We start from the raw sequence: 12,710 nt of genomic DNA, 5'->3' as shown, positions 1-12,710 counted from the left end.
AGTTTGACAAAATTAATTATGGTTTTTACGGTACAAATTTTTTACCTGTCACGTTATATTTTTATTTTATTTTATCGTATATATTAGAATTAATATTTTTTTAAAAAATAAATATGTCTCAAATACTAGTGAAAATGTAAATATTGTTTATATTTACAAGAACATAAGTTATTTCTAAGGTAATAGGTTACTTTTATACCATTTGATATTTATTAAAGTTTAATTGTAATTATTAAACTGAAACTCAATTTTAATGTGAAACATAAATTCATATATAACAATGCTATATTTGGAAAGAAAAAAAAAGTTGTAGATTTACCCAACGGAGTAAAGTTTATCTATTTAATTTGTCAAATTGATATATTTAAAAGTATAAAATATAAACAATAATATATTTTGTTTACTGTCGTTCTTATTATTACTATTTTGTTTAAAAAAACAAAAGCTGATATAAAATGATTATAAGATTTGAATAGCATTCATATAGCAAAAATAAAATTAACAAAATTTAACTATCACCGTACTATTGAACTAGTTAGATACTATATCTTCAGAGGTTCGAATTTCCCTGATTAGAACTAATTAATAATTAAGAATTAAACATGAAAGACATTTGAAATATATATATATATATATATATAATTGGTAATATTAGTGATAAAAGAATTATATTAAAAAAAAACACAAACAATAACAACTAGCAAGGAAGGTGAAACCTTTAAATTTGATCATAGAAATTGATCGTCTCGCAAGCTCGGATCAAGGAGGTTGATCTAGGCTCATAACCTGCACAAAGAGAAAAAGAGGTTATAACGATCAAGTCAGTCTAAGTTACCTGAAAAGTGGAGCGGTCATCCTATTTATAGGGTTTGGTCCACCATATCCTACTTGCTCAATAGTTATAACTATTTCGACGTTCCCGGAATGTACTTTACTACGGCTAGCAGTTAAGATCCTTATTGGTTGGCTCGACCTTTTACACAACCATCTAATATATTCGTCGACTTAACTAATGGAGATGGCTAAGTTGCTTTTTTTTGCGCTCTCTAGATTTTATGTATTTACATTATAGATTATTATGGTGACATGACACCTTCTTTCCGACCTATAACTCATTGACGTTCACAGTCGCTAAATGACCTCCAACACTTTACATTATAATCTCTTTGAAGAACTTCTGTTACATTGTCTTGCGACTTTGAAAAATCAAAACTACCAAGTGAATTTTGGAGAGAAGAGACAAAAATAATGTTGATTTATAAAATAGATAGAAAAGGAGTCATTTTTATAGTTGTAGGAAATAGAGGAAGGAAAAGAATAAGCATTATATATTTCAAACAATTTTAAAATTCTACGACTTTAAATTTTATAAATTAAGGTCATTCTACCAATTTTATATTCATTAATTTACTAATAATTAAGGGTGCATTTAATTTAGTAAAGTTAAAAAAACGTAAGGAAAAAAAAGTTACTTCACTGTATTATTAAAGCAATTTCAATAGTCATTTTCTTAAGTACAATAATATACGAGGTAAGGATTTGAACCCACAACATATTTGTTGGAGATATATGCATTAATTTGTTGAGTTATGTCTTGTAAAAAGAAAAAATTGTTGTGTTAGGTTAAAATTAACAGAAAAAAGGTATATTTTTACCTTTGATATTCGAAACGTAAAGGTTGCACTCATGTGTGGCAGAAGAAACCATAAGTGATCATTTTTGTACTTTTAATTTTTGTTTATTTTAGTTCACGTACTTTCAAAATATCAATTTTGTTCTCTCTACTTTCAAATTTGTTTATTTTAGGTTGATACTTTCAATATATCTCATTTGATTCTAATACTTCTAAAAAGTGATGGGCCATTACTTTTGAAAAGCAATCATTTTACTCTCTTTATTTTTATTTTGTTCGGGAAAGAAATACCTTTTTTTAGAAGACTTCATTTTCATTTTTATCTACAATGAGTTTAGCACAACACCTAACTCATTAAATTTAAGAAAATACTTGGCTTTAGTAAGGAGGAATTTTGTATTTACCACAAAGGCAAAAACATAAAGACTTTCTAGAAAATGACGAGCTGTCAAATATTTATGGGTGGCAAGAAAAAAGTTCCTTATTAATGAGGAGCCAGGTATTTTCCTTAAATTTATTGAAATATCGTGCTTTTTAAAAGTGAAATTTTGTGTCAAAAATTTTTACAGTATATAAATTTTATATTAAAATTGTTGAAAGATAAAATGTGAACGTTTTACTAAAACAATAGTTCAGCAGTAATTGACATATATAATCGAGAGGTTGCTCTAAAAAAAAGTGCCAACTTGAAACTACAAAAAAAAATAAATGAAAAAAGAAATATAGGAAAAAATAGTATTTAAACCCAAAAAAAATCAATTTATTGCAATGCGGTGAATTTTTAGACGACGATACAAAGAGAAATCCTCGAATGAAGAAATACCAATTTGTATTTTCTCATAACGAAAGGGGCGAAATGTGTAATTTCGTATGCCGCACTAAGTCACCCATGAAATTCTTGGCCTTGCACTTGTCCCCACTGAGCGTCAACTTGCTTAAACGAAATATGAAATGTCAGATATGCCCTTTAGAGTCTTGTACTATATAAACCGCATTTTTCATTTCTGTTTGCTTTTATTTTTTTTTTACTTTTCTAGTGCTTCGAATCATCGCCAATCTTTCCCCCGTTTAGTTTGATCTGGAGCGAAATCCCTAAATCTCAATCGTTCTTCGCTTTAGAATCGCTGTGCTGCCTTTCGATTGTGTGAATTTGAAAGCTTTTTTTGATCTTCTGCAATCTATGGGGACGGTGAAGAAGGAGTTCGCTGTACCGCCGGTGGTTTTCCCATCGGGCGGTAACCCCAATCTTCAGCAAAGGCGGGTGGCCACGGCGCCGTTTCAGCCTCCTCGGTCGACTGGCTCCAGTATTCCGTTCATGTCCTTCGACATCGGATCCGCCGCCGCTGCTTCCACCTCCTCCGCCGGCATCTACGGTGGTCCTATCGGTGGTGGGTCTCTCCCTGGCGGCGCTAATTTCGAAGACGAAGAACCACTCCTCGATGAGCTCGGGATCCACCCGGATCAAATCTGGAAGAAAACTAAGTCGATCCTGAATCCGTTCCGGGTCAAACCAGATGTGCACAAGGACTCGGACTTGTCCGGACCGATTCTCCTTTACATGTTCTTCGGCCTCTTTCAGTTGCTCGCCGGCAAGATCCAATTTGGGGTGATACTGGGATGGATCGTGGTTTCTTCGATCTTCTTGTACGTTGTGTTCAATATGTTGGCTGGACGAAATGGCAATTTGAACCTTCACACATGCACTAGCGTTGTTGGGTACTGTATGTTGCCCGTCGTGGTTTTGTCGGCGGTGTCCTTGTTCCTTCCGCAGACGGGCATAGTGAGATTCGCAGTCGCCGGAGTTTTTGTGTTGTGGGCGACGAGGATTTGTACGAGTCTTATGGTTTCTCTTGCTGATGGTGGGGATGAGCACCGTGGGTTGATAGCGTATGCTTGTTTTTTGATTTTCACTCTGTTTTCGCTGTTAGTTATATTTTAGTTCTAATCCAAATGCAGCTTTGTGATTAGTATTGACATTCTTTGTTGAACATGAAAAAGGAAAAAAGAAAACTTTTGGTACTGAAATTTTTGTTACTATATTGATTGCTTGAAGTGAGTTAGAGTTTGGGAAACTTGATGTAGTAAATGGAAATCCTTTTAATTTAATTTCTTTTTTTGTACTTCAGGAAGTTCCTCATTTCTCATATTAGTCTTGTAAGAGATCAGCTAGTTTTCTTGTTGAACTGTTTACTGGTAGGTGTTGAGTGGCTGGTTAGCTATTTTATTTTAAGCAGCCGTATTGTTTTGATTCTACATTTTAAGTGCAAATCATTTGTATGATGTGCTTGGTTGATGATTGCCTCTAGTTGAATGTCCAAGATTGCCAATGCCCCTTTAAGGAATCATCTATGAGACAAAAGAAAATTTAGTTACATAAAATCTTGATGTTTCTAATACCTTCTTGATCCCTCTCCTACTCTTTTCTTTCGAATTTTGAGCGTCTTTTTTGCTTCTTCTTGTCCTCATCTAATGTTTTAAAAGGCTTAAAGGCCGTCTCTCTAGACTTTTTATCTGGAAGAGTCAAGTCTTAAGGCATCGAAAGCCTTTCAGAATGTTGTTTGCATGTGTGCAACCTATAGTATAACTGGCTTTTGAGCTTTGTATCTATAAGCAGGATCATTTCGAACATCCTAGTAATGGCAATGTGGGCAAGTTGTAATGTATTCCCGTGTCCTTCTTGTTTTATCTATTGAATGAAGTTTTGAATAGGGGCCTCACTGAAGGTATTTTATTTAGGGGGTGCCGTCTACAGGTTGTATAATTGTATTATGGTACCTCTTATCTGTATATGCCCTTGCTGAAAATTAGAAGTGGTCTGAAAGATATAACTGGCTCTTCCAATTGTCCTGGTTTTATGTTGCTGGTTATCTTTTGCCTCCCTATTGAAGAAACGAAATAGGTTAGCAAGTCACTTATATGTGGATAAACGAACTTGGTTGGAAGAGGAGAATTATTTTGTTATCTAAGTCGTTCAGATTGTTGCCGTGGTGCCCTCTCAGTCTTACTAAGGATATATGTTACAGTTGAGCCTTTTTTAGTTCAAAAACCATCGATTTTGGGATGACATTAAGGTAGTTTATCTACTTGAGTTATGTTCGGATTGGCAAAGAGATTTCAGGTTAATTGTTGCACCCACATTATTGTTGGCATTTGAATATCCCCAAGATTGACAATTTGAAAATAAAATTTCATGTCTTTTTTGGTGGGAAAGGTCGTGTTCTCTAGCATTTGGGAGTTGTTTTGTAGCTTATTTGTTTGGAAAGAAATAGATTACCGTTTCTGGGATAGATTGATTTCTGAGAGTGGAGAGATTTCATGTAGAGATTTATGCAGTACAATGCTTCCTTATTGGCTGATAATTCAAATTGTTGTGTAATTATCCTCTGTTTGTCTCTTTTACCAAAAGTTGGGGTACTTTAATTGCCAAGTATTCAACTTTAGTCTCATTGTCATCCGAGAGTTGGTTCCACGTTTCAGCTCGTAGTGAACACCTCAACTTGTTATATACCTACGAGGCCAAGACCATCACAATTGCTACCATAAATTGAATTTGTTTCCAGCCCTGTGTTTCTGCAACATGTAACTGCTGTAGTAGTTAATGTCTAATTTCTCTGTCTTTCCCGGTTTAGGTGTTCGATCCGCAAGATGAACTCTCTTAGATTATGCTGTTACCATCTATTTGAACATTGTGCTTCTTAGGTTAAGGATAGTTACTCTAGTTGTAAATATGTATTTACCCTAAATGTTCATACATTATACTACATCTCAATGCATTTTCTGTGGTATCATTTGATGAGAAATGGAAACTGATCATAACTTATCTTTGATTTACAGAGAGCAAGGTTATTTATTGCCTTCTTCTTTAGTCTTGGTAGAAGGAAAAAAAAAAAACAATTAGAAGTATTTTCTTTGGTGTTTCTTTAAAAAATATTTCAAGGTGAAAAATAGTGTTTGGATTCGTAACCATAAGCCGTGGAAACCCTCTAAGAATGCTTTATTAGATTTGTTTCAGCGTGTGATTGAGAATTCTTTTAAGAGCGGTATTTTTTCTTCTCGTTTTCGTTTCCAAATTTTTAATAGATGTTATGTGGTTATTATTTGCACATCTATGACATGAAAACAGTACAACACTTGAATGATACAAGAAAAAACAATATTTAAGTAATTATTATTTGAACATGTTTTCATTAAAATTTTATTTTAAAGAAAAAAATTGTCTTCAAATTAATTTTCAAATTACTAGCAAGTGGTTTTTTTTTTTTGTTCTTTTTAAGTCAAGGTCTCCCTGTCCCTCATCTCCCTCCATCCTTCGTCCCCCCCTCTTCCCCTTTCCATTTTCGATCCTCCTCCTTCGATGGCTACTACGGTGTGATGGAAGTTTGAGAGTTGGGTTGAATTTTGTTCGGCTCATCTCCCCTCCTCTACTCTCTCTCGTCGTCTTTTATTTGACACTCTTCCCCTCCATCTTCCGTCTCAACACGACAACTCGATCTGCCCCAAAATATAAGGGTTGGGTTGAGTTGGATTGGTCGTCATGTTCGATTCTGCCAGTTCTTTAATTTGATCAACTCTAAAATTCAGGTTGTTCTAAAAACTTCCACTAATTCGATCAAATCTAAATCGTAAAGATCCCAATTTTCAACACACATGATTGTAGTAGCACATTAAACTCATGTTGAGCTGTCCCTTTTGAAATTAAAGTTAAAAACCATAACAAAAATTAAAACCATTTTTAAATCAGTAAAATTAATTTTTAGATATTGAAAATATAATTCCAAATTTACAATCATAGGGAATTAAAAATAAATAAATATATATATATATATATAATTTTTTTTTTAAATGCAATCCCAGAACTCGCAGTCGCTGCTGTGGACAGATAACTGTTTTTACCTGAAGGTTGGTCAGCCGTTGGCCTCATACGGCCCCACCACCTCTTCTCTTTCAATTAAAAATAATTTTTCCTCTTAGGATTTTAATCTGTCGTTAAATTATTATTTTATTAAAATATTTAGACAACTACCATTATCCTGTTGTTGTTAATATTTTCCTAGCAATATTATTTTGAAAAATTATACTTAATCTTTCCCTCAATTGTTTGACGCGAAATTTGGATCAAGACTCCGACGTCAAGTTTCGAAGTTGTCCGGTCTCGGTAACTCGACTCACATCACTTCTTTAATTTCATTTCAGATGAATTTAGTACGATAATTTCATTCCGTTTATGAAATGGAATCAGGATTATGTCATGATTATGTATGTTAGATTGGGATTAGGGGAGCAGCTTCTTAACTGGTTTTGGTTGCTGTGGATTTGTTGAGGACCGTTCTACTTACCCAATATCTCCTCCCTTCATTCCCTTTATATGTACTTGTACTTAAACCTCCGCCGTATTCACCACCGACCGGCGACCACCATGGCCTCCGGCGAACTTCCGGTGCAAATCGAAGAACAAGACGACGAACTCTTCGAGATCGATCTGGAGGCCGTTAACAGCATTGTTCCTCCGCCGCATTGCTCCGATTCTGCTTACACTTTCTTCACCGCCGGCGCCGCCCTTCTCGCCAACTGTTTACTTCCGATCGCCGACGTCTCCAACGCCGTTCCGATGGCCGATTCGGAGCCGACGCGTCTCGAGAAGCTTCTTCTCTTGCCGCCGGGCTTCGGTATTCTGGCATTGATTGATCGATCGGAAATGAAAATAAACAGGGGATGAATTTCGATTTGTTAGGGTTTTTATTTTTCTCTCTGATTTCGTGGTGTAGGGATTTTCCCGGAAAATTCCCCCTCGATTTTCTTTCTTCGAGGGCAAAAGTAGTGAAGATTTTTCTGTTGAGAGGGAAAGAATTTGACGATTATAGGGATTATAGGGAAATTTATCTAGGTAACTTTAAAAATTTTAATTTTGGTTGCATCTTTTTTACTACGGCTTGAGATGAAGGATTGAACTCACGATCTTGAAGATATATGTCAATTATTACTGAGCTAATTCGTTTTGACTTATTACCATTTTTTTAAAGATAATCTATGTCGTTATTATATATGAGATGCGTGGTGGCCTTATTTATTTATCATGATAGATGGTGTATTTTCTAAGAGTTAAAAAAAATAGGAGAAAAAATTGGTAAAAAATGTGTATGGATTATATGTGAGGTTTAGTCCAAGTATATAAGACTAAATTAAAATTTCTAAAATAAAGAGAATAAATGTTTTTTTAACCTCTAATCTAATCGTAGATATGTGTCAATTACGATTGAGCAACTGATATAAAGTATCTTCCTCCTTTCCGTAACTAATTCAATCCAATCAGTAGACACTATATTAGTAGTTGAAGGGCTATCATATCAGAATTTAACAATTATTTTTCATTACTCTACTAAATTCTTGAAACCTGGATGCAAGGATTTGTAGTATTAGAGAATCCCAATGATGCTTAGAATCAAGCAAATCATGATAAAATTGAAACTAATCCAGAACCACCGGAGATCAAATTGAAAATTTTACAATTATATGAACCCAGAGTTAGATTCCAACATACAATAAGGCCAAATTGGTAATTACTCCCTTTAATTTTAGTAGGGGTGAAAATCGAAACCGAAAGAAATTAATGAACCCAATTAAATTGAGCCTAGTTTGGTCAATTTAAATAACAAACTTTAATCGTTTTGTTTTGTAAAGGATTCGAATTCGAAACCTATTAATGATGATATATGTCTTAACCAATTGAATTATGCTCAAAATTAATGTGTTGATTTAGCATCGGATTGGGCAAAAAAACAAACCAAATTGACTTTCCCTTCCCCTTACATACTCTTAGGTCTAAAATAATATGATTTAGTCGGGGGGAGATGACGCAAGAGTATAAGAGGCCTGAGGTAATTTTTCACCATTCCAAGTCATTCGAGTTTTATTCTGGTGACATTATTGTTCAGCCCAAACAACCCGTTCCAATTATAGAGATCTACTTAAAGTCGATTTTGGACCATAAAAAGAATAATTTTTAACATATAATTTAATTAGTTCATAATTATTTTAAGAAGTTTAAATTAGAATTATAGCATTAATTTTGATTTATACTTCTATATATTTTTTAATAAGTATTGAACCTCTATTTAGTCTCTATTACTAATAGAACGTTGACGCCATATAATATATACCTATTAAAATTTCTGAACTAGTTGTAGGACGTACGACATCAATACTTTATTAATTAACACTGTTTAATTAATGATAATGATAAAGATTAATTAAATAGAAGCATAGTTTAAAGTTCAGAACCTACGTAATTTAATTTAAATATTTTAAAAATTAACGATTAAATAGACATGACCTTCAAAATACAAAAATGAATTTATAATTGAAGTTGAAAAGAAAAAGTGTACAGCAAATCAGCTTAACCTTGATTTTTTTTTTTTTCCTTTTAAGACAAGCTTAACCTTGAAAATTGTTGCTTGCAATTTAATACAAATAAATAAAAGGTATATTTCTGTTGGATATTATTGATTAATCACTTTATATAATTAATCATTTTGCAACAAAGATTACAACACAAAGCATCAATCCTCATTTGGCTTTGTGATTCAAACACCTTTTTGAAGGTCAATGAGAGGAACTAAACCGTAATTAGGCATAAGAATCTTAGTCCAATTCAATTTTGGATCTTTATTTTATTTGAAAATTTATCTACAATTTATTTATTCATTTTAAAATATTAATCGAAAAGAATATAGGAATTTTAAGCAAAGCAATTTCATGTAATTAATTTATATAAAAAACCATATCTTCTATTATATATATATGTATAACCAACAGTGAAACGTCCGGATGGTAACGTTTTAAAGCTTACACTAAACGCTAAATTAATTTATTATCTAAAAATATTAATTTCAAATGTCTTAATAATGGTGGAGTGCAGAATATCAACACATTTAGAGTTTATTGGAGAACCTAATCTAATTAGAATAATCATCTAAGTTTACCTATTTTTAAGAATCATTGATTAAGTGCCTATACAAAAGTAGTTTTATTTGGAGTTGAAATCATCAATTTGTAAGTACATTTTAACAAATTTATAGATGAAAACAAACCTATTAAACTTCTAAGTTGGATTTATGTTTTATAATTAAAGAGAAATATGTTTTTACTAAATCTTTTCGCTCGAGCTCTGAGCCGAATATTATTGTCGTCAAATTTAATAGAACTCTTAATGGATTAGAGAGACGTGATTTGACTAATTTTTTTCTTTTTTCAATCGAGTTCTCATACAAATTTTTAATATAAAAACATGATTTTACTAAAGTTTTCGACTGAGCAGATAGAAAAATACATTTTTAATTTTTTTTTCGAGTTTCAACATAACTTTTTAACATGGGGAGAAACATGTTTCTACTAAATTATTTCCTTCAAGAACTAATCTCATTTACATTTTTAACTAAACTTTTTCGTTTGAGCTTGCATACAATGAAAGAGAGTAAATTAAAAGTAAAACACAAACTTGTAACACGGTAAAAACTTGTAATTAACCGTAAAATATATTTCAAACTAAAACACAAACTTGGTAATGGTAAAATATTTGAAACTAAAAGCACATTCCACGAACATGAAATTCACAAACGGCAGGCAGCCAGCGAAGCAACACACAAAAAAAAGGAAACGAATAAACGACGCCGTTTCTCTCCTTTCTGCATGTTCCAAATTATTTCCCAACTGAGATTGTTTGGTTTTTAATTTTCATATTTACATATGAAGCTCCCTCCCTTCTTCTAATTATCTCCACATAGAAAAGTCCTTTTATTATTTTGAAAGGAAGGCGGCCGCGGCGGCGTTAGCGCCTTCTGGCGGCGGTTTCTCGCTGGGCGTTGAAGTAGACGGCAGCGACGGGGAGGCCGAGATTGTTGTCTGCAGCAAAGGCTCTAGTATTGAAGCCATCCCTTGAAGACGGCGGGATCACCGATTGTCTGCGCGTCTGCTTGAAAAGAACAAACACGAACCTGTGGATTCCTATGTTTGGCCTCGGATTCTCGTAGCTTATCACCTCTTTTCCTGTGTCCGAACCAAAATTCAAAATTATCATGATAATGTGACTGGTAATTTTACAAAATATATCTCGAATCTAATTATTATACATATAAAAAATATATCTAAACTTTTAAAATAAAAATATTATACGTATAAAAAATTAGTAAAGAGGTAACTCTTTTTCTGAAAATTTATTAAAATAGATATCCAATAACTACTAAATACAGATTCGAGTTACTTGTAGATTTAACCGTGTAAAATTTTTAGGTTTCTCTAATTTTATTTTATTTTCTTTTTCTTTTTCCTGATAGAAAAAGTAGTTACCGAATGTGGCGTCTGTAGTGCCAGGGATGTCTGTCACAATCCTGCAACATAGAAAATTGTACAGTTAAAACTGTTAGTTTTCTTTGTAACTTTTGTTTATGTTAATTTCTAAATGAACAAGGTAAAAAAATCTCAACCCCAGCATTTGTTTTTCTGGGTGGTGTCTGAGGGAAGGCCCAAATCAAATCACAAATTTCTATGCAAATAATAATAATAATAATAATAATAATAATAATTAAAAGAATCCAACTGATTCTATTTAGTTTGACAATTCTGCAATAGAAATGAACATGAAAGAAGGTTCTTCAGAAGCTAAATCCAAAACTTCACATCCCCTAATTAACGACATCGATTTTCTCAGTGCTTTTCAAAGTCAAATTTAATTTGGTCGGTTTCATGCATGCAATTTATAATAACTCTAACACATAACAGATAATAATATATTAATATATTAATGACAATCTCAACATATAGTTCAACTGATTAAACCATTGTCAATACGAACTTAACTCAGCGATGTTGATACTTACCTCCAATTATGAGGTTGTGAGTTCAGATCCCTGTTCTCACTAATTGTACTAAAAAACCTGATTAAACCACTTATTTCTAGTGGCAATTCGAATCTCCACTTTCGTTTGGTATTAAAATACATATAAATATTTACCAGTGTAAATGTTCTCTTAAATAAGGATCACTGGGACCAGGAACATCTGGATCTGTCATAATCTGAAAAAGTAAAAAAAATAAAAATATTCAGAAAAATAACTAGGTAAAATATTATTGGTGAGATTTTACATGATATCAAGAATTCTTACGTTCTAGTTCTCAGGTTTACAAGTAAAAGAAGAGTAGAGATAAGAATCATACAAAAAAAAAAAAATCAAATGAAACACCGATCTCTGTCAATTATCTCAAACAAAAATATGAAAATAAAATAAGAAACATGGAGAGAGGAAAAACATATGGGTTTTGTTTTTTTTTTCCCCTTCTTTTTTAACTCCATCAAACAGGAACAGGGTATCAAAGCAGAAACTCGTGTATTTCAAACCTCTATAACATAATTTTTTTCATAATCGAAAGTTCATCAAAACATATGAGTTTGGTCTCATCTACATCAGTAATAATCAAACAAGGTATCAAAGCGAAAAGTCGTGTATTTCAAACCCCTATGACATAACTTCTCGCATAATCGACATGAGTAGTTACTCATTTTGGGCCTGATACACCAACTTCCAAACCCACAAGCAAAGAGAAGTGTTGGTAAAAAAAAATCAAACGAAACATTCATAGAGAGAGAGAGAGATTAGAGAGAGAGAGAAACCAGAGTGAAGAAAGATCTCAAGTCTCCTCCATGGATTTCAACCCTAGGTTTGGCAGCAACAGCAGAAGGGAAGAGCTCATGGCCATTAAAAACTTGCTTATTGTTGCTATAAAAAACAGACATCTTCATGCTTTGGCTGAAGAAATCAAGAACATCTCCTATAACTCTCCCAACAACCAGAGGCTCTGATGACATTATTCTTGCCATTATATTATTACACCCTAAATTCAAAAATTGAGTTAAAAGGACAGAAATGGAAAAAGTAGAGGGAAAAAAAAAACTTGATTTGATTTGGAAACTCTTTGAGATCTATGGCTCGAGAGAAGCTCTGGTGAGTATTTATAGAGAGTTTGTGAAGGGCTCATTAATAGCTATAGATCTTCCTTGGTGTTTATTGGCACTGAAAAGGAGGTT

The 12,710-nt window shown here is 32.9% G+C and overlaps 2 protein-coding genes across 2 annotated transcripts; one reads left to right on the top strand and one right to left on the bottom strand.

Annotated features, from left to right (window-relative positions):
* The first annotated feature begins 2,649 nt into the window (after positions 1-2,649).
* On the top strand, positions 2,650-3,753 carry LOC111014238 (Integral membrane Yip1 family protein). Its single transcript, XM_088123635.1, has one exon. It carries the CDS (start codon positions 2,814-2,816, stop codon positions 3,570-3,572), a length of 759 nt encoding a protein of 252 aa, XP_087979761.1. The 5' UTR covers positions 2,650-2,813; the 3' UTR covers positions 3,573-3,753.
* Positions 3,754-10,127: 6,374 nt separating this feature from the next.
* Positions 10,128-12,620, bottom strand: LOC111014329 (protein CENTRORADIALIS-like). Its single transcript, XM_022289013.2, has 4 exons — positions 12,297-12,620; positions 11,640-11,701; positions 10,976-11,016; positions 10,128-10,675 (listed from the first exon to the last, which is right to left on the bottom strand). Exons 1-4 carry the CDS (start codon positions 12,501-12,503, stop codon positions 10,458-10,460), a joined length of 528 nt encoding a protein of 175 aa, XP_022144705.1. The 5' UTR covers positions 12,504-12,620; the 3' UTR covers positions 10,128-10,457.
* Positions 12,621-12,710: the final 90 nt, after the last annotated feature.

Source organism: Momordica charantia (genome assembly GCF_013281855.1).
Source record: "Momordica charantia cultivar OHB3-1 chromosome 5 unlocalized genomic scaffold, Mcharantia_2.0 BLBB01000005.1, whole genome shotgun sequence".
Classification (NCBI taxonomy): Eukaryota; Viridiplantae; Streptophyta; class Magnoliopsida; order Cucurbitales; family Cucurbitaceae; genus Momordica; species Momordica charantia.
This window is presented reverse-complemented; position numbering and strand designations above follow the sequence as displayed.

Excerpts from the sequence above, each read along its gene's own strand:
- LOC111014238 (XM_088123635.1), top strand. The coding sequence starts at position 2,814 with ATGGGGACGGTGAAGAAGGAGTTCGCTGTACCGCCGGTGGTTTTCCCA.
- LOC111014329 (XM_022289013.2), bottom strand. The coding sequence starts at position 12,503 with ATGGCAAGAATAATGTCATCAGAGCCTCTGGTTGTTGGGAGAGTTATA. Across the intron at positions 11,702-12,296 it reads TGAGATCTTTCTTCACTCTG|ATTATGACAGATCCAGATGT; the intron begins GTTTCTCTCTCT and ends TTACTTTTTCAG. Across the intron at positions 11,017-11,639 it reads TTAAGAGAACATTTACACTG|GATTGTGACAGACATCCCTG; the intron begins GTAAATATTTAT and ends TCTATGTTGCAG.